General features: G+C 29.8%; 1 protein-coding gene across 9 annotated transcripts; it reads left to right on the forward strand.

Annotated features, from left to right (window-relative positions):
• LOC141531009 (uncharacterized) lies at window positions 1–24,463 on the forward strand. 9 transcript variants are annotated; one of them, XM_074248468.1, is made up of 15 exons: window positions 1–246; window positions 673–730; window positions 1,807–1,917; window positions 9,447–11,160; window positions 11,393–11,558; window positions 11,938–12,135; window positions 15,827–15,898; window positions 20,260–20,383; window positions 20,459–20,581; window positions 20,726–20,749; window positions 20,853–20,885; window positions 21,308–21,583; window positions 21,654–21,727; window positions 22,351–22,359; window positions 22,591–24,463. In XM_074248468.1, exons 3-15 carry the CDS (start codon window positions 1,834–1,836, stop codon window positions 23,018–23,020), a joined length of 3,327 nt encoding a protein of 1,108 aa, XP_074104569.1. In that variant the 5' UTR covers window positions 1–246; window positions 673–730; window positions 1,807–1,833; the 3' UTR covers window positions 23,021–24,463. The 9 variants fall into 9 exon arrangements, with proteins under 9 accessions (XP_074104569.1, XP_074104568.1, XP_074104576.1 ...); XM_074248467.1 differs by lacking the exon at window positions 673–730; XM_074248466.1 differs by lacking the exons at window positions 1–246; window positions 673–730; window positions 1,807–1,917 and adding an exon at window positions 8,154–8,419.
• The last annotated feature ends 165 nt before the right edge of the window (window positions 24,464–24,628 follow it).

Consider the following 24,628-nt stretch of genomic DNA (forward strand, 5'->3'; position numbering starts at 1 on the left):
TGGTACACAGCGCTCGGTACAAGTCGTACTCAAATTTCGTGCAAGAAACAGAACAATAAAATAAGACAAGTGTTAGTGCAGCAGGCCTATCAATACTCAGAACAATACAGACAGTTTAATTAAAATAAACGTGTGCGATGCTCAGGCCTTGTGTACGCTGTCAAATTTAACTGTTTAATCACGGTTTTATAATGTATCCACCGAATCCCCGTGGGCTGCCCAAAAAAATTAGCTCTGTAAGAAAAGGTATGTACTTTTTTTTTTCCCAACATCCTGCCGATGAACTTACCACCGTTTATTCATCGATTAATGACATCGCCAGCTACTTTGTCTTATTATCTTTTATTATTATCATTTATTTATTATTATTATTATTATTATTATTATTATTATTATTATTATTATTATTATTATTTGATATTGAAGTTAACAGACACTTAAAAATTTTTTAATTTTTATAACATTTAAATTATAATAAAAAAAAATTTTATGAAAATTATTAGTGTAAATTTTTTTCAAAACATTTTTCTTTATAATATTTTATGTGTTATAAAAATTCAAAGAATTTTCAAATGTCTGTTAATTTCAGTATTATTATTAATTATTTATTTATTTATTTTTTATTGAAAGTTCATATAAAATTTGTTGGAATGAACAATTTATTTTTTTCAGCGATTTTAAGAAATCGGTACATAAAACTTGGCACTCAAGGCCGTCGATTATCATTTTTGTGAGTAAATCCCATACCAGAGACAATAAAACTCATCACTAAAATAAAAATAATCAAGAATTTTATTGGGATAAACAAACATATTAATACTTATTTTAAAAAAGTCTAAAGTTGACAGACAAAAATTTTTTTTATAATTTTACAAAAATTAAATTATTAAAAAAAAATTAATTAAAAAGTTTCACATGTGAAAATAAATAAAAATTACAAGTGAAAATTTTTAGAAATATTTTTTTATTGTAATTAAATTTTAAAAAAAAATTTTTTTAATTGACAGCTGACTTCTAATTTCAGTATTATAAAAAATTCCATACGTGGAAATTTTTTATTATGATTGAATTGTTATAATTTGACAGCTGTCAGCTAACTTTATTATAAGAAAAAAAAGAGCAATTTATTATTGACAATAAATAACAACAAATAGAGTAAACCCATTACACGACTGTCAGATGATTTAAAAAAAACTGTCAACAGTCTTTGTATGACTTTCTCTTGTCTCACCTAATACACACATCAGTCATGCATACTCTTACGCTTAATTAACTACCATTTATCATCTCTATCATTACACATACATAATTTACCTTTTATTCATTTTATTATAAAACTTTTGTTTTTTCTATTGCACATACTCGGGAAAGCGTATAAATTACTCTTATCCGTAGTCAATTGTTGTTTTATTTGGTCAAAGCTCCAACAATTTAACACCCTTTGACTCTTGATTCTCTAAAAACAATTCTTCATTCACTTTTCAATTAACAAATTAATTACAAGCTTGGTGCTAATTTTAAATACAAGAAAACTACCAGCCGCGGAAGATACAATCAGTTATCTCTAATCTTTGTTTACTTTTATCTGTTTATTAAAAAAATTTAATTACTATAAGCACTGCTAATATGACGTAATTTAATATAAAAAAAAAAAAAATAAAATAAATCCGCTTATTGATTTTTATTCTATTTTTAAATAAAAATTGCAGAGGTGTTTAACTGGTGATGGTAATTAAATCGGGCGTAGTTAGAATTAATATTAATTAATTTATTATTATTCTCGCTAATTTATTAAATTATTGACAGGTGGTGCAGAAAAGCTGAGTGGTCTATATGGGGCAATGCGTGTCTCGTAAGGCGGGCGCTGTTATTGCAGCATCGTCGTACCGAATCATGGACAAGCCCGCCAAGAATCAGGTAAATTTTTTACTTTAATTATCTATCACAATAATAAAATTGCAATTGTAGGAAAAGAATGAAGTTTGTCTTGATCAAAATAAGGGATAAGGGTAAAAAAAAAAATATTTTTTTGAAATGCGGAACGAGGAAGCTATAGTCATACAAATGGTGCGAGTGCGTCGACCTTTTACTTGCCTGACGACTTATGTATTATATATTCCTGTGTGTAAAGATAATACAATAAGGCTCTGGGCTGTTACTCCGTATAGTACTCACAAAATTACACTAGTATATTATAAATTATAATATAGTGTAATGTTTGTCGAGTTATAAGATCGTTTTCAGATGTTGACACTCGACAGTCCAATTATTGTCTTGTCTAGGATCATAAATCTTAGGATTTAATTAATATAATTGTTAAATTTCATTCCTTATTTATTAATAGTAACTTCCTCTTGCTTTTTTTCTATTTAAATATTTTTAGACGTAACTAGTCGCGTGATTCACGGTTTTCTCGCTCAATGGAATTTAATTAATGCCTCTCTTTGTTGGATCATAAATGGATGAAACTGAAGATGATATTGCGTATTATATATCAGTCTTATAAAACTCAAGAATCAGAACAAAAAACAATTAAAAAAAAATAAGAATAAAACTATTTATCTAGCTATTTTATTTCTTGTAATATCATGAAACATCAGTCATGCTTTCAATTCAATTTATCTCATCTCAAAGATATTGAAAGTGATACTGAGGATATTAAAGCATTGAGCCACGCCAGCACAATTCTGGAATGCCGATCTGTGGGAGCTCAGCCCATAAACTACATTCTCATGCATATATTATTTACCATTTGCATTAATGATCTCGATCGACAATCGAAAGTACATAGAGATCTTGCTCTGTGCTGCCTTTCAACGAGACTGAGGACAAAAAATAAGGACATCTTGCTGTTTATTGCTTCCGATCGAGACAATCACCGAGTAAATTGGTGCAGTACTTTACTCCGATCTCGTATGGACAGATAAGTGACCTGCTTTAAAGAGCATCAGCAATCGCCGATTTCTCATTTGCGATCTCATTCTCTTCGCCTACTAGTACTTGACTTGTATTGTACAAGAATCTTGAAGGAATAATTTTTATTTATGACTATAAAATCGGTAATCAGCTTGGAACAGAATTAAAAAATAATTATAATTAATAAGGAATAATTGTAAGCGAGTCTTAATGATCTGCATAATCTTGCTGGTATGGATAATGAATTAGTTATCGCGTGATCACCCAAGCGTTTGTTATGGTATGGGCATCTACTAAGCTATCCGTACCGATATTCGAGATCCGAATTAATTCAACCGTTAATTGCGTATCAACACACTACTACTTCTATAATAATAATAATAATAATAATAATAATAATAATAATAATAATAATAATAATAATAATAATAATAATAATAATAATAATAATAATAATAATAATAATAATAATAATAATAATAATAATAATAATAATAATAATAAACCAGTGCTGCCTTATTTGCCAGGAGATATTCCCCAGGTTGTTGAGAATGACAGTTGCAAAATTTATTGGAACATGCCATTTGCAACAACCCGGCGGATAGATCACAACAAACCTGATATTGTGCTCTTCGACAAGGCCACTCGTGACATTTATGTCATTGAGTTCTCGGCCCCGGCTGAATACAACATCTCAGCCAAAGAAGAGCACAAAAGACAAATATATCAGGATCTCCTGTTTGAAATTGGCAAACTTTACCCAGGTTACCGTGTCAAGCTTGTCGTCCTGATTGTTGGCGTCCTAGGAGGGATGAAACAGTCTTTTGTATCCTCACTTGCCAAAGTTCCAGCTTGCTCATCAAAAGCTGAGTTCTTGGCAGTTAGGATGCAGAAGGCTGTTTTACTTGGTTCTCTCCGTCTCTTAAGGGAAATGACTTTGGCCTGCTGTGATCACTAACCGCCTTGTTGTGCGGAGTGGTCCAGCAGTAACGGATGGAGCTCAGGCTGGGCCCTCGGAGAATCGGACTCCGGGGATAACCCCCCTGAGCATTTAATAACAAAATAATAATAATAATAATAATAATAATAATAATAATAATAATAATAATAATAATAATAATAATAATAATAAAATTATTATTATTATTATTATTATTATCTCTAGATACATAATTAAGAAATGATCTTGTATCTTGAGAATTATTGACATTTTTTAAAGATATAATAATTTTATCCTGACATTACACTCATCAATTTTAAAATTCAAAAATGAAAAAATCACATTATTAATTTTAATACTAATAATAATAATATGATATTATAACAATATAATATTGTATACTCTCCCACACAATAATAATTATTATTTTCATTTTAATAATAATAATTAAAGCCATTAGATATATAGTTTTTACTTATAATCGCGGCTTTCTCGATTGAATGTACAAGTGTTCCACACTTGTGCTGCTAAAAAATTCGATTTCGTTTGGTTTATTATCTCTTAATAAATATATAGCTGAGTCGTGTGAAAACATAAAATTTATTAGTTGTAAATAATAAAATAAATGAAACGTCGGTTTTAATTCGAGAATTGAAATGTCTTTGGAGTTGTTGTGGGTCTTAGCACTAACAGTTTGCTTTATATTTATATACACTAGTAAATCTAAAAGGAATTTTAGTTAGCAATTGAGAGAGGAAGAGCTCGTGAACTCTAAAGAGCGTGGGAGATTTACTGTGTGTATTCCAGGCAATTTAAGTACTCGTACTTACATTAATACTTGGAGTACGAGGTATATGCGGGTTAAGTACGAGTACGAGGGCCTTTGTGCACACGTATGCCAGTGAGAAAAATAAAATTTCTCCTTGAGATTCCCCGAGAGGTCTTACTCCTGTGAACCGTTATGTACAAGGTACACAATGTAGAATACAATACATGAGAGAGGCTTTGCGATAGGATCGTACATAAGCGTACGGATATTTTAAATACGTTCCGCTTCGAACAGAACGTATTGCATGCCTCCTTATCCTGTAATAGCTTTGCTTACATTCGTACTAACTAAATATCAGCCTCACAGTTAACTACTAAGCCAACTATATTCTCCTTTGATTCAACTTTGCCTTAGCTCTTTCTTCATCACGTACTTCGACTCATACGGAATAGAATTTAACAGAAGTAAAATGAAAGGCAAAGGTGACGGACGGATCATCGCATGTGCTTACATTCATTTTAGTATTTGGCTTCATTGTTGATTCAAGTTCAGATCTTGGTTCATTGTCCTTTGGAATAGGGCCTTCGGTTTAGTCAATGTTTAATTATCTACTTTCTTCTAGTCACTTTATACAGATTGTACTATTTTTATCTATCTTTATCTGTAAATGAATAATGATATAAAAATTAACTTGATTTAAAAAAAAAAATTTTTAATTAAAAAAATACTTTCTTAAATATTGACGTTTTTAAAGATATAAGCTCATCCCGATGTTATACTCATCAAGAGCTTTCATTTGAATACCCACATGTATTTTTTATATATACATATATATAATATATATTATATATAAATATATAAAATATATGAAAAATTGATGTGGGTACTCAAATAAAATGTCTCGATGAGTGTAACTTCGGGATGAGCTTATATCTTTAAAAATGTCAATAGTTCACAAGATACAAGGCCATTTCTTAATTATATTAATTCAAGAATTTTTAAAATTTTTATTTTAATTAATAAAATAAATTTCTTCAGAATATTTTTCTTGCAAAATATTTTCTCTTAGATAAAAAATTATAAATACTTCCAAAAATCCTTAAGAATGAAATTAAGGATAAAATAATTGAGAAATAAATTAAAAAAATACTATTAATTTTAATCACTAGATTTTAAGTAGGCATTTAGTCTGGAGTTTAACAATTCTTCTAAATATCACTAATATGATAATTCATCGAGAGGCGATAAGTATCAATCCGTAAATGACTTTCTAGAGTGCCAGTATTCAGGCCATATGTAAATCCGTAAATGTTAACTGTCTTTGTAAAACCCACCTCTTTTTATTCATCAGTTGCGCGGATGGTACTTTATTTTAATTTATTTATGTGTTCGCGGGTGTGATGCTCTTTCACCGGAAGCACAACAACTGGGATAAAAATATTTTACACTAAAGTGAGTGTATAAAATAAAAATAAAAATAAATATTAAGAATAGAAAGTGCATGACAATCCAAATAAATACAAATATTTTGCTTAAAGCAAAACATTACATGCTTACGCTGAAAAATTAATAACAATATATGCAATTGGGTAATTAAGAGTTAATTATAGCTCTGAAAAAAAGACTAGACTCGCTTTCTAGCGTTTTCCTGTCTTAGCTTATCCTCCTTCCGTTAATCTTTCGATTTAGAATTTGCCCTGAAAAAACAAACTACTCAATTAATTAAACTCCTGGCATTTTGACACCAGGTAGTGAATTTCGCAATGCGGATACCGCAAAAACTAGAGGCTGACATTAACCTGTGCTGTGATTGCCGATAAATTGAGCGACAACAAAATTTACAGCTGGAATTTAAGTTGGGAGAGAGTGGAGAGAGACGGTGTCTGGAGGATCGGGGAAGGAGATGAAAGGTAAAGGTCGAACACGATTCAGAGGGCAGAGTAACCTGCACTATCGATTATATTCTATATATTCTATGTTATACGTGATAGCCAGAGTCAGGTGAGAGCGCAGAACCGTAACGTAAATGGTGTCTTAGGCGTCACGATGGCGCAGTTCTCGGTTCTGGTATCGATTCTTTTTCCGGTGGCGCCGGCCGGACCACGTGAGTCATCTCCTCGCAAATAATCCCTCATTTTCTTTCTTTCTTTAGTTCCATCAACTTACTCCCCCTTTACTTGCCTTCATTTATATTTTCTTTCTTTTAGTCTCCCTAAATTAAATTGACCCTCTATTCTCAATGTGACACTCTTGTCTTTGTCAATATCTTTTTTTTTTTTTTTTTTTTTTTTTATTTATTGATCGAATATCAAGAATGCAGTGTAGGCACAAAAATTACAGTTTCAGATTGTAATTATTACAGATTTTGTAAAAATTGCATTGTAAAATGTAAATATTACATTTAAAGCTCTGAAAATTAACATTCAAAGTTTGAATTTAGAAAAATTTTATTTTGAACTGCAATTTTTTTAGTTTTTTTATACGAAACGACGCTTATTACTATTTATAATGTAATTTTTACATTTTTTTTTGCGTGTAATAATAATAATACATATTTTTTTAATTATTTTCAAATTTAAAAATAAAAAAATTACATCAAAAATTTTTTTTCTTAAAAATCAATTTTTTATACTGCGTAATTTATAAAAAAAAAAAAAAAAAAAAAAAAAAAAAAAAAAGACTTAACAAAAAAAAATGTTTCTAATCTAAGTAATATAAGTCAAGAAGACTGTCACGATTTTTTTCATAAAAATTCCTCTATGATATGACATCTTAAAGACACTTGTTTAACATCGAAGCCTTGCATTCTCATTTTCATTGATCTAATCATTTTACAAGATTACCTCATTGTTCTGCTAAAAATGATTAAACTTGACATTTAAATAGCATTAAGCTACCCAGCAAATTGCACTTAAGAAACGAGCCGAAACTCTGGCAAAAAAATTACAATCTTAATCTAAATAATATGAATAATAAATGACGATAAATGATAGCGATTAGATTGATAACTAATTTTATTATTATATAATTTTTTTTAAATTTTTTTTTCATAATAATGGATTCAGTGGTTTTATTTGCCGAACGATAGTAATAAAATCCTGTGCTCGCGTTCGCGCACTGGCGTCGCGACGCCGGCGCGTTAGGTCCGATCGATCCTCTACTTGATTCTTTTTATCCGTCGACTGGCCAGGGTTATCCGTTGACGTGCGTAACCGCGACGAACCTCCGGTCTAGAGGCGCATTCTTGTATATTCTATCGTCTTCTCAGCAAAAAAGACCGTTATCACAATTGTTATCATCGTTATTACCATTGCCGTAATCAGAATTGTCAACGAAGATGTGACATCAGCAAGATCACCAGAAAGAGCTACTCCGAGTGTTCTACGCCACTGTGAATCCGCGATAAGACCGTTCTGTCGAGATTGCTAAATCCTCAGGCCTTGGGAATAATAATTTTAATTGTAACTCGATAATCATCCAGCGATTGCGTTCTTGGAAGCGAAATTTGCGTAAGAAGTCGGCTCGTAAGCTGAAAAATTATAAAAAAATTATTTTATATAAATTTAGCTGTGGTAGGGAAGAAATAAAGCGATGGGGACGCGAGGAATTAATTGAGTCGTCAATGTAATTTGGAGTTTTTAAAATAAAGTGTTTGCCAACTCGTCATCCATCATATCTTGGCTAGGCAGTTAGTTCTTGCCAGAGACATGGATTATCGACATGGATTCCGCTATAAAGAGGACAATGATATGGAGAACGATAAAGATTGCGCCACCAATTTCTATTTTACTGCGGTAAGGATTATTTAATATAATTTACGTTCCAGTTACTCTACCGGTGACGAGTGACAGTCTCTATTTATATTTATGCAATTTTTATTTAGTATTTATTATATTTATGGCTTATGTCATTGATCAAGTGGTCGGTTAAGTTAAATAAACACGGAACTTATTACTTATTAGCACATTTAATAGGTTGATGTTAATAATATTATTATCGTGAGTCACTACTCGGACTTACTAGGCGTAATATGTTTTTAGAGTGTGCTGACAGACTATACTGTCATGTGGAACTTGTAACTGGCATGGGACCCGCACTCGAAATAGAATTTGCTTCTAGACACAAGACACTTTGGGTTTATACAAAAATTGTTTCACTCTCGTTCCTCATTTTCGAGCTCCGTTTTAGTTTGTTCGTCTCGTTTAATTTTCTGTGTTTTAGGGAATTTCATTGGGAGTGAAGTTAATTAAATTGGTGATCTGACGGACTTGGGTGGGTCGGAATTCTCTTTCTTTTTTAATTAATAATACTGAATAAATAACTTACATTTATTTGATTTTATTTAAAAGGTAAATAACGACGAAAGAAAATTATTTCTAACAGTGAAATTATTTATTTCAATAATCATAAAAATTATTAATTTTAAGGTCGTTTTAATTATAATTAATTGACAGTTGAAAATTTTTTAATTTCATTTAAAAAATAAATTAATACTAAAATAATAATTTATTTATTTAACAAATAGAAATTTAAAAATTATTTTATTTGATTTAAAACATAAATTAATTCTAAAAAAATCATTTTTAAAAATTACATTTTTTTTAGAATAATTTATTTATTTAAAAAATTAAAAAAAATTATCAACTGTGTTAATTTCAGTCCTGATTAAATTACTCTTACTTGTACCAAGACAATCTTCATTTTAAAACTAAAAATTTCTTAACAAAAATAAAATTTTAATTAAAAAAAAAAAAAAAAAAAAAAAAAAAAAAAACTTCAAAAAATAAAATACAATCAATACTAAAATAAAATCTCTTTCAGGACGACAGCAAAGTCGCTTCGAAGAGAGGCGCGCCACAAACACGAGGCACCGCGATATCCTTCGGCTTCCGCCGGCGGTCCCGCGGAGACGGCCACCACCAGCCCATAAAAAGCTACGAGGAAGACCTGCCACCTCGCTCTAAATCCCTGGGCCCGGAGCAGGTGCGAAGACGACTGGACGAAGATGACCGTCAACAGCGAGTCCAGAGCGCCTCGTCAGGGCGATCGACACCGCGACTCGCACCTCCAAAAAAAGAGGTCGTCGCCGGCAACGTCAGGATGAACCGGTTCGGGTTCCGGCAGCCTCAGCCCGGCAGGTACACCGACAAAGTCGCGGACTGCTCCAGCCACAGTGCGAGTCACTTAAATCAAGAAAAATCCCATCAACAACATCAGCAGGAGCGTTCAAGAACCAGCCAGCCCGCAGCTCCTCTGAAGCTGAGGCCCTCGCCAGTGAATAATCCTCCGGCCTACGGCAATTCAGTGCCGAGTAACTTGACCGAGACTAACCGTATACCCAGGGTGACCAGTACTAATGCTAATAACATTCCAGAACCGGTTAGCAAGTACACTCTGCATACCAGCCACCTGCCGTTGCCTCAGTACGCCGTCAGAGTGACCGACGCGAACTCCAAGATCGCCAAGACAGTCGCCAACCAGAACAGAAAGGTCTCGACGGTTTCTAAGAGTTCCGCGGGCTCGCAGTCCGGGTCCGGCACCGAGGACTCGGGAATCGGAAGTCAGCCTGGATATCTCATAGATCACGAGATGTCAATGCTGGATGTCAATCCTGGCGCGTCCTCGGTCAGGAGGATCCAGGTCAGGCCCAGGAACCTGAGGATGGTCGTCAACGGGAAGAGCTTCGACGTGAGAGATGTCGATGACGACAACACAGTTACCGAAATTTCGGTGATTCCTCTGCCAAAGGCCTTCGCCAGTGTGAACCTCAGCACGGGTCTCGTCCGAGAACGGACCAGCCAGTTCCACCAGAGGATAGCCAACAACAAGGACAACAGGTACTGCACCAGCGAGTCCATCACCTCGATGTCGACGACCTCCTCAGAAGGGTACGACGAGGGACTGGGTGAGGAGAAGGTCTTCAAAGATCGCTCTCGCTCGGAGAAAGTCCCCTCGATTAAATCCGACTTCAGTCCGCCTAGTTCAGACGACCCCGAGTACGGACACGGCGAGGCGATGGCTGATGAGTACTCCTTCAGCTCCAGTGATGAGTGCCGTGCTAATCAGCGTCTCAACAGCCAGCGGGTTAATACTGCTGCTGCTACTCAAGCTGCGGGCTTGACGCTGCCTAAGAATTCTCTGCGCTCTGTGATGCTCACTATTGAAGATCCCGCTTTTGCGGCGGCTGCTGCTTCGTCGACTACTCTTATTGATGATGAGACATCCCCGGTTGACAGCTTGGTTGACAGTTTCACTGCTAGCATCACTCAGTCGGATGGACAAGCTTCCAAGAGGGAAAAAGTTCCGGATAAGGTCTTGGGGAATGTCGAGGATGATTCTCCGGGCACTCCAACTAATGCTTCTAATTCGCTCAGCTTGTCCGAGGGCAGGGAGTACTTTGATGATGAAATTGCTGATCAGCCTGGGTTGACTTTTGATGATACTACCAGGGTTGGGCAGGAAACTCTTTCTGGCCGCGCTAGTCGACAAGTTACCGACAGTAGCAATACTTTGATGGAACCTGTTAATAAGATTCGTAAGTTTTTCGTGATTGAAATTTTTTTGAGTTGTAAATTATGGATTTAATTTAATTTTTTTAATAGAAAATATTTTTAATTTAATTTTTTTGATAGAAAATTAACATATTAAATTATTAAATTTAATTTTATAATAAAAATAATAATAAGAATTTTACAACTCTAAAATTAATTATTTATTTTGAATTAATTGATAAAATAATTAATAAATTTTATTTAAAAATTTTTCAGATTCAGTACAAGAAAAACACATTGAAAACAGTCCACTAAATTGCCGAAGAATCAGCAGAACTGGAAGTGTTGATACTCTGTCACCCTGTGAATCAATAACTTCTGATGATTTAATGCTGGACTATGAACGTAGTGAAACCAGCTCTTTTGATGAACCTCATCGAAGGTATTTTAATTTTAAAATATAAATCTAAAATCATCAGACCTCTGACAATTTTAAGGGCCAGTTTTTCAATCCGGGATAAAATTTTATTCATCGCTAAACTGACAATAATAATTATATCTTGGATAAAATTTTATCCCGGATTAAAAAACTGGCCTTAAATATTTTAAAAAGTATAAGTTAAATTTTTATAATTATTTTATTAGTTTTAGATTAATAATAGAATAAAATAAAATAAAAAATAGAAGTCTGCTGATTTCAGTAGCATAAATTTTTAAATAATCAACAAAAAAAAAAATATATATATATATATATATATATATATATATATATATATATATATATTGACTATTAATTAAATAATAATAAAAAAATTCTTTAGATTTGAATCAAGTCCAGCGATCCACGAAATGGATGACGCGACAATCCTCTCGGAGCTAGAAGCCCAGGGCGAGGAAGTGATGAGGGAGTGGTCATCACTCCTGGGCACTCATCCCCAAATTTCAAACTCAAATTTGACCAACAACAACTTGGTCCCCAGCAACAACATCAACATCAATCAACAAATCTCCGAATCTGGGTATGTATTTAATTACTCCAAGCAATTGTGGTCCATGACTTTTCAAAAATTTTTTTCTTCATTGGCAATTTATTTATTTAATAAAAAAATCGATAGAAAATTGATTAAATTAATTATTCGGACAAGCCATGGATCATAATATAAGCATAGATGATTTAAACGCTTAGCCTTTTTTAAAATTTGTAAATAAGCTTATTTGTTAGCTTTATGTTGTCCTCTGATCAATATCCCGCATACGTCACAATAACAATCGTTATTGTTATTATTATTATTATTATTATTGCGTTATACTATAGAATTATTTTCCTTGATACAAGTGTTGTTTGTTATTCTTACTAAGCCGCTCGTTCTGTCTTCAATAAAAGCAGCCGACTGTAGATCCAGGTCATCGACTAATTCTATAAACTTTACATATTTGTTATATATTCTAAGTCATTGAGTTTCTAAGAAACTTATATACCTGCAGAAGCTTTACACTCATTCTACATTAATACAGTTAATGAATACTTCTTTAGTATTTTATTATTATTATTATCCTTAAAAATATTACTAGCTCTTTAAATTTCTTTAAATAATTCAAGTTTATTATTACTTACTTTCTAATAAAGCTACACATTTATTTTCATAAAATTATTTGTGTAAAATATCGATAAAAAAATTTATATCTACTTGTTATTTATATTTTATATCAACAGTTTTAATTAATAAGCAATTAATAACAAGTTCTAATTTCTATTTAATTTTTTTTTATCAAATTATAAGATTATAATTTTATTAATATAATTTATTCAAGATAAATAATTTCTTATAAAAATTTTTTACATAAATAGTTTTAAATAATATCAATATTTACAACCATTATAATTTTTATTTTTTTTTTTTTTTTAACATTTTTTTTTTTTTTTTTTTTTTTTTTTTTTTTTGGAAAAATAAATAAACTTGAATTATTTTCATAAATAAAAAATTTTTTTTCTCAGTAATAATTAAAAAAAAAAATGAACATAAACAAAAATGTATTGAATCATCAAATGAATAGGAATGATCATACTGAGTGATATATACCTAATGGCTCGTGTCTCATTGACATGTTCGCGGTATGAGTCACACAAATCCCCTATAAAACAGTAAATAAATAAAAAAAAATCGCCGTAAAAAAAAAAAAAAAAGGAGTTTAAATAAAAGTAATAATAATTAGTAAATGAATCCTTAGTCAGTAGAAAGTGTTATGGAGCACGAGGAAGGATATTACTCCACAATCTACAATCTGATGCGTACTAGTCTATATAGCTGACTACCTGTAATGATAATTACTATTACACATTGCTGTATAGTTAGAGTTAGTATAGGTATATAGTATATTCCTACATGCAGGTACGATAATACTCTAGCTCTCCCTTCTTGCAGCAGTACTAATACTACTAAAAGCTATTGAACGGTTTGCGCAGCCGGTGGTTGACGCGAACATACACCAACGACCAACGGTGCGATCGAACCCACCGCCTGTACTCTTGTCTGTATATATATATATATATATATATATATATATATATATATATATATATATATAAATATAAGTGCTGGTATATTTTCAGACACCACGCTTAGACTGACTTTAGTGCTCAGCTCGCCGTCAGACCTCGTAGTCGGAGATATCGCGGTATTGCAGTCTGGCTCTCCACTCCATCTTTATCTGCTTCTTTTTACTACATGTTACATACAAATTTATTATTATTATTATCATTTTATCGCGAGTAATAATAATAAAGGGGCGTCGCGGTTCATTCGCTTGCTAAAGAAGTTAGTGTAACAGCTTCCTCCGAATATAATAGCGTTAGTACTGTACCAATCGATCTCCAGTTCATGGGTATTCACTTTATTCACTTTATTCAACTCCCTCGTACAGCATTCATATAAATTTCGTTGATATTGCATACCAAGTGCTTGAAACAAAAAACTCCTACCAGATTTACTTCACTTTTAATTGAATATTTTTATAAAACTTTGAAAATTTTTTGCTACTCCAGTTGCACCCGCGAATAAGCTATTGTTTTAATTATTCAGATACCGGCGTTCAACTACACTAATTAGAGTATCAAGTTCCATAAGTCAAGTGGCTGGTTTAATTTTTTTATTTATAAATTTTAATTAATTTTGAAATAGATGCTTGAAAATTTTTGTTTTAATTAATTTTATTGGTCAAAAATCAAAATTTTTTTAATTAAATTCATTTAAAAAAAAATTTTCAATAAAATTAAAATAAAATTTTTTTAATTATATTCGTTTCAAAAAATTTTTAAAATTAAATTTATTAAAATTCTTACTTTAATTAAATTTTTTAAAATTAAATCTATTAATAAAAATTGTTTAAAATTAAATTTATGATGTAAAACATTTTAATAATTTAATTTTAATTACCAAAAATTTTCAATCATCTAATATAAATAATTAAAATATGTTTAAAATTCCTGATTAACAATTCCCACTAAAAAAAAAAAAAAAAAAAAAAAAATCCTGCTTATTTTTGCATGTCGCAATTGTCATTAAACCGCAGCATGAACTTCATCTAAAAAAAAACTTACAAAATAAAAGAAAAATTTTTAGCTTGGGGTTTTGTAAAAATTCGTCGTGGTCATGGGCTAAGTGGCTAGAGCCCCTCAGCATAAAAAAACAAATCTAAAAATGATTGAATGATTATCGGGTGACTGAGAGGTAGTTGTTTTGTGTTCTAGTGCACTTATTAAGCGAGTGAAGCAATTGCAAATCGAGGATGAGGAGGCTACGGGTGGGGACTACTATCAACTGACTTATCCTAACTAGCAAACACTCACCAGCCCTCCCTCGATGACTAACCACTAATACTCCAGGTACTAGTGCCGTGCGAGGGCTCGAAGGACAAGTCTCTTCTGTCCGCCCAATACAGTGCCATTCCAATTACACTTAATTATTCTTTAATTAGTCTTCTAATTCTCACCGATTAAAATTTAAAAAAATATTAAAAAATTCCGGGTTTGCACAAATTATTTTTATTCCAAAAATTAGTCGGTCAGTACTTAGATAAGAGGCAATATTTTTTCAATTTCATATCAAGTTGTTGTTATAGTAACGTTTAATAATCTAACAATCCATTTATTAAGAGCGTTAATCGTCTTAGATAATTATTTTTAAAATCATTTTCTACGGATTGTAGTTTCTTATATTTTTAATATTAATTATCATTATATCTTCCATTAAAATATATAACCAATACCTCGTTTAATAGAATAATTAGTTCCTCAATTAATATACGTAAAAAATAATTAAAAAAAAATTTTAGCGAGTAATTATTGTGAATATTTAAAATAAAAAAGGGGAAGTTTAATTTGAATCTGCGGGCGAAAAAAAAAAGTTTATTTACCAAAAGGACAATAAGTTAGAGTTTTACTTAGTAATAGTAATAATAATAATAATGATAAAAACAGTAACAGTAAGTAAAGAGTTGTGCCTGAGAAAATTATACGTACTTGGTGACTTAAAAGTGAACACACTTTAGTGAAAAACAAATTTACTGTTTGTGATGCTGATTAATCCGCGCCCGCAGTGACTGAATATTATTATTTATTATTGAATGATAAAATAAAGTCTTGCCAAGGATAGATATTAATTATTAACGTAAAAGAACAATAAGACTTATGAGTAAAGTTATTGAGGACAGAAAAGTCAAGACCACAATGAAGGAACCAGCTGTCCAGAATTCAGGATCTAAACTCGTAACTCCAGCGAATGGGTAAATAATCGAAAATATCTGCATCTTCCCTTCCTTATCAATATTTATATTTATATTGTATTATATTTATGGATATTTATATACGTCTATACAAAATTGATGTATTTGGAACGTGTCCGAAGATTATTCGACGTGTACTCAGTACTCAGAAATTTATTGTTATTTTATAAATAAGTTATAGATTTTAAAAATCATCGCTTGCGCACTGTGAAAAAAAATTTTTTTTGAGCATGGTTGTGAATGTTTTTAATTTTAATTGAAGGATAATTGTAAGAAATGTCATAAAATTGACGTTTTTATTTTTTTTACATTTATTAAATTGGAAAAAAAATTTTTTACTCCATTTTTTTTACAAACGAAATTTTTTTTCAGTTTTTTCAATAAAAAAAAAAAAATTTTTACATGTTGGCTAATTTAATTTTTATAAAGTAGACCATTTTTTTGTTTCTTTACTAAATAATTTTAAATGAAAATAAAAATTTCATTATTTTTAATTAAAATTAAAATTTTAATTAATTAAAAAATTAAAATTTTTATTAAAAAACAACCATTAATTTTTAACAGTGTTAAAATTAGCTTCGGACACGGCTTCTAGTACTAACAGCATGGCAGTAGAAAAAAAAAAATTAAAATTACCACCCTAAATAAAAAAAAAATCATTCATGCTTAGCATGATCCATAATTAAATGTAGTAGCTAGTTTTTGGTTTATAAATAAAAATTACCATGAAACTTTAATACAAGGCCTTGTTTTTTGTGTCAGACACCTGCTGGTATGCTCTAAGAGCTCTCTGCTAGCGTAGCCGTTATTCAATGTTAAATAGAACCAAACAAAAATAAAAACCCGATCGAAATATGAGTCACTAAGTAGTGTCAGCATTTTTTAGGATCCAGTGTTTAGTTGTGCTTAAGTAATTGAGGTCAAATTAGTGCGCTATCATGGACTCCAAGGCGTTTTTTGCGGATAATCACCAGGTCGATGACATTTACGCTTATAGCTAAACACCAAGAGTGAAGACAAAGACTCGAGAACTGAACTGAACTCTTCACTCAGTACAAGTTACATAAATATAAAAAATTAAAAACTCCGGCAGTTATTACCAATGTTCAAGGAAGAAAAAAAAAACCTTTTTATATTGTTACATGATTGGGAAAATATTATTCTAATCCGAGTAATTTTGTTGGTAATTAGAGCGTTACTAGTTGGCCAGTGTACCAACTTTAATTTTCTTTGTCCGGTTGCGGCATTTGCTTTCTTTCACTCAATCCTTCCTTATATTTTTATTTATTTATATACCAACCTTTTAATTATTATATTAATTCAATTCAATTTTGTTTTATTTGATTAAAAGTTAAATTATTCCCTCAAAAATACAAATCAATAATGCAGCCTAATTATTTTTTAATAAATAATAAGAAGCGGTCGATAACCTTAATTACTGGCTTACATACTCGTAATTACAATCTTTTCTTATTTTTTTATTTCTGGAACAAGGACGATGCAGTATCGCGTGCGTTTGTAAAACAATCCTAGGACCGACTTATCATTTTAGTTTTTTATTTTTACTTTGATGATTTCTGATATTCCGATGTACATAATATTAATGTAATATGTATAACTAGGAGCAACCTCGCGGTTAACCGGGGATTTTTTAATGCAAATGCTATTGCGGTGAATATCGTCGCTGTAATGTAACGTAGTACTATAATAAATTTGCATAATAGCGTGACTAGACTTTTTGGCACTAAATCGAGTGATTCGTTGCTGGTTGCTGGTTGCCGGTTGCCGGTTGCCGGTTGCCGGGATACCAACAGGATACATCAACATTAATTTTTCAGTTATTTTATTTTAGTAGTGGCTTTTATTATTTTTATTTTAAATTAATTTTTTTTAATTTTTGAGGCTGCGGTGTCTGGTGTCTGCTCATTTTTTATAGGGCTGCACTGCGCCATTTGTTCAAAGTCACGGTTGCTTACAGAAATATGATACTGTAATTTATATTTTCAAATTTAAAAATTACAAGTTTTTTTTTTTTTTTTTTTTTTTTTAAAGAAAAATTTATAATTTTGAACTGCACTGTACTTTATTAAATATTGAAGTTTTTAAAGATATAAGCTCATTTTGATGTTACACTGATTAAGAGCTTTCATTTGAGTACCCACATGCATTTTTATATATTTTTCATATATACATATATATATAATATATATAAATATATGAAAAATTGATGTGGATACTCAAATTAAAGGTCTCGATGAGTTTAAAATCAGGATGAGCTTATATTTTCAAAAAAACCGATTTTATCATATGGCTATCCTGTAAAAAAAATTTTTTTTATCCTCTTAATAAAATAGATAATAAAAATAAATATTTTTTTAATTAATTTTAAACTCCAAAATAAAAAAATTACATTATAAATTTTTCATTCAAAAAAACTTAACAAAATTTTAATAATTCTTTACTTTAATTAAATATATCTTAAATTAAACTTTATAATTAATTTATACAAAAATTTCCATTTTTTATGTCCTAAATTCATTTTTTTTATTCCCTAAAATTCTCAATCAAAATTCCTAAAATTTTTTCCCAAGAATAAATAATTAAAAAATTAATTCCATTAAATATTTTATTAGATATCAAAAAAACGGTGTCATATATTTTCCCCAGAGCTCTGGAGTAGAAAATATCGAGCGTCCTGAGAAGTCAGTAAGCGCTTGCGCGAAAATTCATGCGAGCGATTTTCCGTCTTTCCAGGTGCAGCTCCGCAGTTTTCTCTTGTCAGTCTTAGTATCAAATTCAAAATCATTATCCTTCACAAAATCATTATATCACACGTTATTATTATAAATTGTCATGTGTGTTATCAATCTTAGAAATAAATAACAACCAGCGGGCGGCGGAGAGATCGCGTTTGACGCAATGCGTAGTTTAGAAATAAAAACAGTTATTAATAATTACAAGGAAGGAGAGTTAAACTATTCACTGATGAGACCTTGACTTTGGGGACTGTAATTTGTGCTGACGCGCAAGTCTAAGATTACAACTAGTTACTGAAAGAGTTACTGAGATTGTTGAATCCCCACTTAGACTTTTTATTATGTTCAAAATTAATATAAGTGTTTAATGATTGGATGAGCTATTTAGATTGAGCGACCGTTTTATTTAATGTATCGGACACAGTGTGGGATTCAGATGAGTCAGCTCCAGCCTTAAAACGGCCTCTTGTTTCTATTCAGTTATCTTCAGTCTAACTCTCTTTAAACTTCGTGTTGTCTATTTTTATTTATCTGACAGTTTTTCAATTGTAAATTAAATTTTATTAAAAAAAAAACTTTAAAAATTTTTTATTCACAATTAATTAATTAATTAAAAATTATTAAAATTTTTTTTAATAAATAAATTTTATAAAAATTATAAATTAAATTTTTAAAAATTATTTTTTACAAATAATTAATTCAAAATTGTGAAAATTTTTATTAAAATTAAATAATAAGAGATTTTTAAACTTGAAGAATTTTTTTTATTAAAAATTCTAAAAATAGAAAAAAAAATTTAAGTGAAATATAAAAATATTTTTTTTTTTTTTTTTTTTTTCAAAATTAATCAATTAAAAATTAAAAAAAATTTTTTATGAATTAGAAAATTATAAGTGAAATTATGTTTTATTAATTAATTAAAAATTGTTAAAAATTGTTATTAAACTAACTATTAATTTTTCTTAGTGAATAAATTATTTAAAAAAATTTTTCATGAAAAAAAAATAAGTGAAATTATTAAAAATATTTTTCTAATTCAAATTTAATTTAAAAAAAAATCAATTAATTAGCTAAAAAACTGTCTAAAGATTTATCAAGCATGATAATAAAATAAATGAAATAAATAAAATAAATAAAATCAAGCGATGGCCTCTAATTCAGAAGATAAAGGCGCCAAGAGACGTGTAACGTTGATCCCGCGGGTTAAAGTGACTGCGAATCCCGGGGTGGTAAATAGAACGACAGTTGACCTAAATAACTTGCAAATAAGCAATAATGCCGAAGGAAAAGATTCCGGATTGTCATCCGAGAGCACGACGCCGACCGGCGGGTCCCCGCCTCCAAGGCACTCAAAATTAATAGCGACTTTTTCAGCCGCTAATCGAGGAAAAGTTGACCCCAGGTCTGTTTATTAAATCCAAAATAAAAATTAAACGCTTTTTTTTTTTTAATTTGATCCTGTCAGCCTGTACCGATGAATTGACAATGATTATTTATTAAATGTGCATTAATATAATTATTATTTGTCTATCCTAAATTGTATTACGAATGATCAATTACGATTTTATTGACGATAAAATAATTAAATAATTTTTTTTGATCCAGAATCGGCAGTGCAAGAACTTCTCGACTGTTGCGCAGCAGAACTGGCACCGACTCACCCCGTTCTTTGGACAGCGTGAGAACACGACAGGTCGCCAGTCCTTTCAGGCCGGTGTTAACAGCTAACGTAAGTCTCTTTTAATTAATTATTTAAATCATTTTTATTAAAATGGAATATTATTATGAATAATAAATTTGACAGGGTCAATCCCCGAGTCTTGACTCCGGCGACGAAGGAAGCCCCAGGCTAGAGCGATGTAATTACCAGCAGGACATCGTTTACATCAAGACCGGGTTATTGAAACTTATGCGCATCATTCAGGAGGTATTCAATATTTATTAAAAATTAAATTAGTGTTTTTTGCACCGCATTAATCACCATTTTTGTTTTTGTTACTGACAATTTTTTATTTGGTTAACGTCTATTTTTATTTGTTTTTTGTATTTGTCTTCTTGGTAATCAATCAAGTCTGAAGAGAAAGATTTGACGAGGGTACGTTTTATTTTGTTTTGTTTTTTCACTTTTTTTGCTTTATATGTCTATTTTTTGGTAATTTTACTGGATATTAATTTTTAATATTTTTTTTTTTTTTCAGGCGGATACTCTCAATCCATTCACCACTTCGGTGGTAAGTTTTTTTTTTTTTTTTTTTTTTTTTAATATAATATATTAAATTATTAATACATAATTGAGAAATGACCTTTTATCTTGTGAACTATTGACCTTTTTAAAAATGTAAGTTCATCCCGATGTTACACTCATCGAGACCTTTCATTTGAGTACCCACATCAAATTTTCATATATTTATATATATTTGATATATATCATATATATATATATATGAAAAATATATCAAATATGCATGTGGGTACTCAAATGAAAGCTCATGATGAGTGTAACATCGGTATGAGCTTATATTTTAAAAAATATCAATATTTAAGACAGTACAGTGTAATTTAACAAAAATCTTTATTACTTAATAAAGCAAAATTTAATTTATTTATAATTATTGCAAGGTTGATAGTAAATTAATAAAAATTTTTTCAACAGAATGGTCTCTTTCACAACCTGAATGAAGACAGCACCGATTCAAGCGGTTTATTATCAAACGGAGCACTAAATATTGCCGACGAATTGACTGATTTACGTAGACAAGTAATATTCCTCCAAGGACAATTAGAAGATAAGGACAGAGCGATACAAAATTTGCAGCTGCAAGTAGCTAAGCAGCAAGATTTGATAAACAGCGTGGATTCTCAAAATAGCAGTGTTTCGTATGGAAGTTCCACGAAAGATGTGTCTAATGCTGCTACTCAGACTGAAAAGGTTCGGTATATCCATTTTACCCTACATTTAATAAATCCAGTGTTATAAATTTTTTTTTTTTACTCCAAAGATTCGTCCGATATCAGCAGGACCATCATTACTGCAAGTATTTCCACAAGACAATGGCATGGGGCCTCTCGTTAGGTAATTTATTAAAATAAAACCATTAAATGTCAATCACAATCATTTCATTCACAAATTAGTGTCTAAAAAAGTATGTGAATAAATTTTTATTGCTGCCCTGGTGCTGTCTGATGCGTTCGAATAAACAGCTTCAGGATCGGGAAGGTAGAGTGCGTCAGTCCATGTGATTTATTAATGGGATATTTACTTTTGTGTGCATTTAATATCATTATTTACGCTTATTTGGTTAATTTTCGTTTATTTCCTTCTTCAGAGTTTCTCTAGTGCCTTTTAATTATTTAATTATATAATTAACGATGATAGATAATGAATAATTATTTATTATTAACAATATAACAATAGATTGCATGCGTCAGAGAGAAAAAAACGTGACCTTTGGTCTATTAACTTGAGACTAATTTTACACTCTAATGTTGACGAGTGTTTTTATATTTTAATCTTATAATTTTGGAAATTATATTCATTGTTTATATTTTTGTATAATATGTACATACATAAAGTACCTGTTTAATTGAATTAAAAAAAAAATAGAAGCATGAGTGTGATAATGTAACGCTAGAGTAATTAATTTTAAAAAGAATGTAATAAATTCACTTTTAAATAATATTTCATGCTGCGTTTAGCCGTGTGGGGTGAGTGTTAATTATTTGATTAACAATAATTAAATTTTTTTAGATTGATAATTTTTTTAACAAATTTTGAATTAAAATTTTTTTTTAATTTTGATTTTTAACAAATTTTGATCATTTTTTTTTATTTAATTTTTGCTAATTTTTTTTATTAAATTTTGATTAATTTTTCTTTTTTGACTAAAATTTTTCTAAAAAATTAATATAAATTAAAAATTTTTTAAATTCTTTTAGTTGGAGTGAATCGTGGAATCAAAATACATCACAGCGACCGCTATCAATAGCAGAAATGAGCAGCAATGGTACGAGTAGCAGTAGCACTAAAAATAATCGGAAGATTGAACGCCCGCGAACAATTAGGCCCCGTCAGGAACAAATTCAAGCATCAAATCGTTTACTTAATGGCAATAGTAGTATTACAAACGCTATCAACTTAAACAATAACGGAGTCGCCGAGCTAGAAAAAGAAAAATCCCAGGTCCAACCGAATTCAGTAGTGAGAAGAATACTTAAGCCCCGTGACTCCACGAGCCAAATAATCGACGATGAATTCACTAAAGACAAGTCTGAAGCACCCAAATCATGCATACCCGCGCTGAAAAAACCGACGCCGCGAGTCACGAGGCAGACAAATATTTCCATAAATCGAGCGCACAATGCGTAATTAAAATTGATGCTTGTTTATGTAGTATATATATATAAATATTTATATATATTTTTCATGACATGAAAAGATAAAATAATAATTTTATTTTTCATTTTGTAAATTTTATCTTTTTAGTTGCTGATTATTTTTAATTTGTATATATAAAAGAAATGTTTATATATATATATTTGTGAATTCGTTAGTAAGCGGTTGAAATTTATTTCAGCGCGATAACTACTGAATAGTTGCTCCACAGTATTTAAAAAAATGTTATTAAGTAACATTACTAAATTTAAAACCCGGAGATAATTTTTTTTATATTTTATTTTATTATAAAAATTAAATTAGGAGACATTTGACAATTTTTAGAATTTTTTTTTTCATAAAAAAATTTATTTAAAAAAATTCTTTTTTAAATTTTACTTGTAAAAAATTCAAAAAATAATTTTTTTGTTTAATTAATAAATAAAATTGTTTAATTTTTGCTAATTTTACTCTCATTATATTATAAAAATAAGACTAGCAGATGTTTGACAATTTTTTGAATTTTTTTATTGAAAAATTAAATAAAAAAATTTTTTTTTTTTTTTATTTTACATGCAGAAAATTTTAAAAACAATCCATGCAATTTTTTTAAATATTTTTTTTTTTATTCTAATTTAATTAAAAAAATTGGTTAATGTTTGCCAATTTAATTAACATTTTTTTATTCTCGGATAAAAGTGACTTCATGGTTAATTACTTAAAAAAAAAAAAAAAAAAAAATACGAGTCGGTTAATGCTGATAATTTTCTCCGGATAATTTACTCTTGTTACCGAATAAAAGGTACGTTGTAACGAAAGCTTAAGTAAGTGATCAACGTAACAGTCATTCATTGTAGATTATATTTGTAAATATTATTATTTTTTATCATAAGTTGGAAATGGTTATAATTATAAAGATATAATTAATAAGAGTAATATGACAGGGACAAATTAAATTAAAATAATTATTTATTGCTCGAAAATCCTGCTGATTTAAAATTTATTTGCATATATACTATTAATTGGATCTGATTTTATTGTTCCGACGTATTTTGATGTCCACACTTGAATTATGGCCTAAAAAGCACTTGTATTTATTTATTTATTTATTTATTTTCCGTCAGAGCTTTATTGTGCATTTTTTATTTTTTGTTGATTTATTAGTTATTAATTATTATTAATTGATGAGAATAGCCCGTCCTTATTTGTAATATACGCTCTGACAATATATGATATCAATAACTAAAATTTACCTCGATAAAAATTTTATGTCAAAAAAATTTTGTACGTTATACTTAATACTTATTAAAAATGTAACGATCTTCTACGAGATGATACAAAATATGATGATAATAATAATGATAATCAGTGCAAGCCAAATATCAGCTTCAATGGCTTTTTTGTATTAGAAATTTATATAAGATTTAAATATGTAATGTCAGTTGAGTCTTTTTTTAATAGTCTCTTTTTTTATATTGATTTATTGAATTAGAATTTTTGGGACGGCTTAAAAAATTTTTTTTCAATAATTTGGTCTTGTGAAAATTTGAATATAATTGAAATATTTTGTATTAATTGATATTTTTAAAAATATAAGCTCAT

This window comes from Cotesia typhae, unplaced genomic scaffold (assembly GCF_013202065.1).
Source record: "Cotesia typhae breed Kobodo isofemale line unplaced genomic scaffold, CoteBio_Ctyphae contig_5, whole genome shotgun sequence".
NCBI lineage: Eukaryota > Metazoa > Arthropoda > Insecta > Hymenoptera > Braconidae > Cotesia > Cotesia typhae.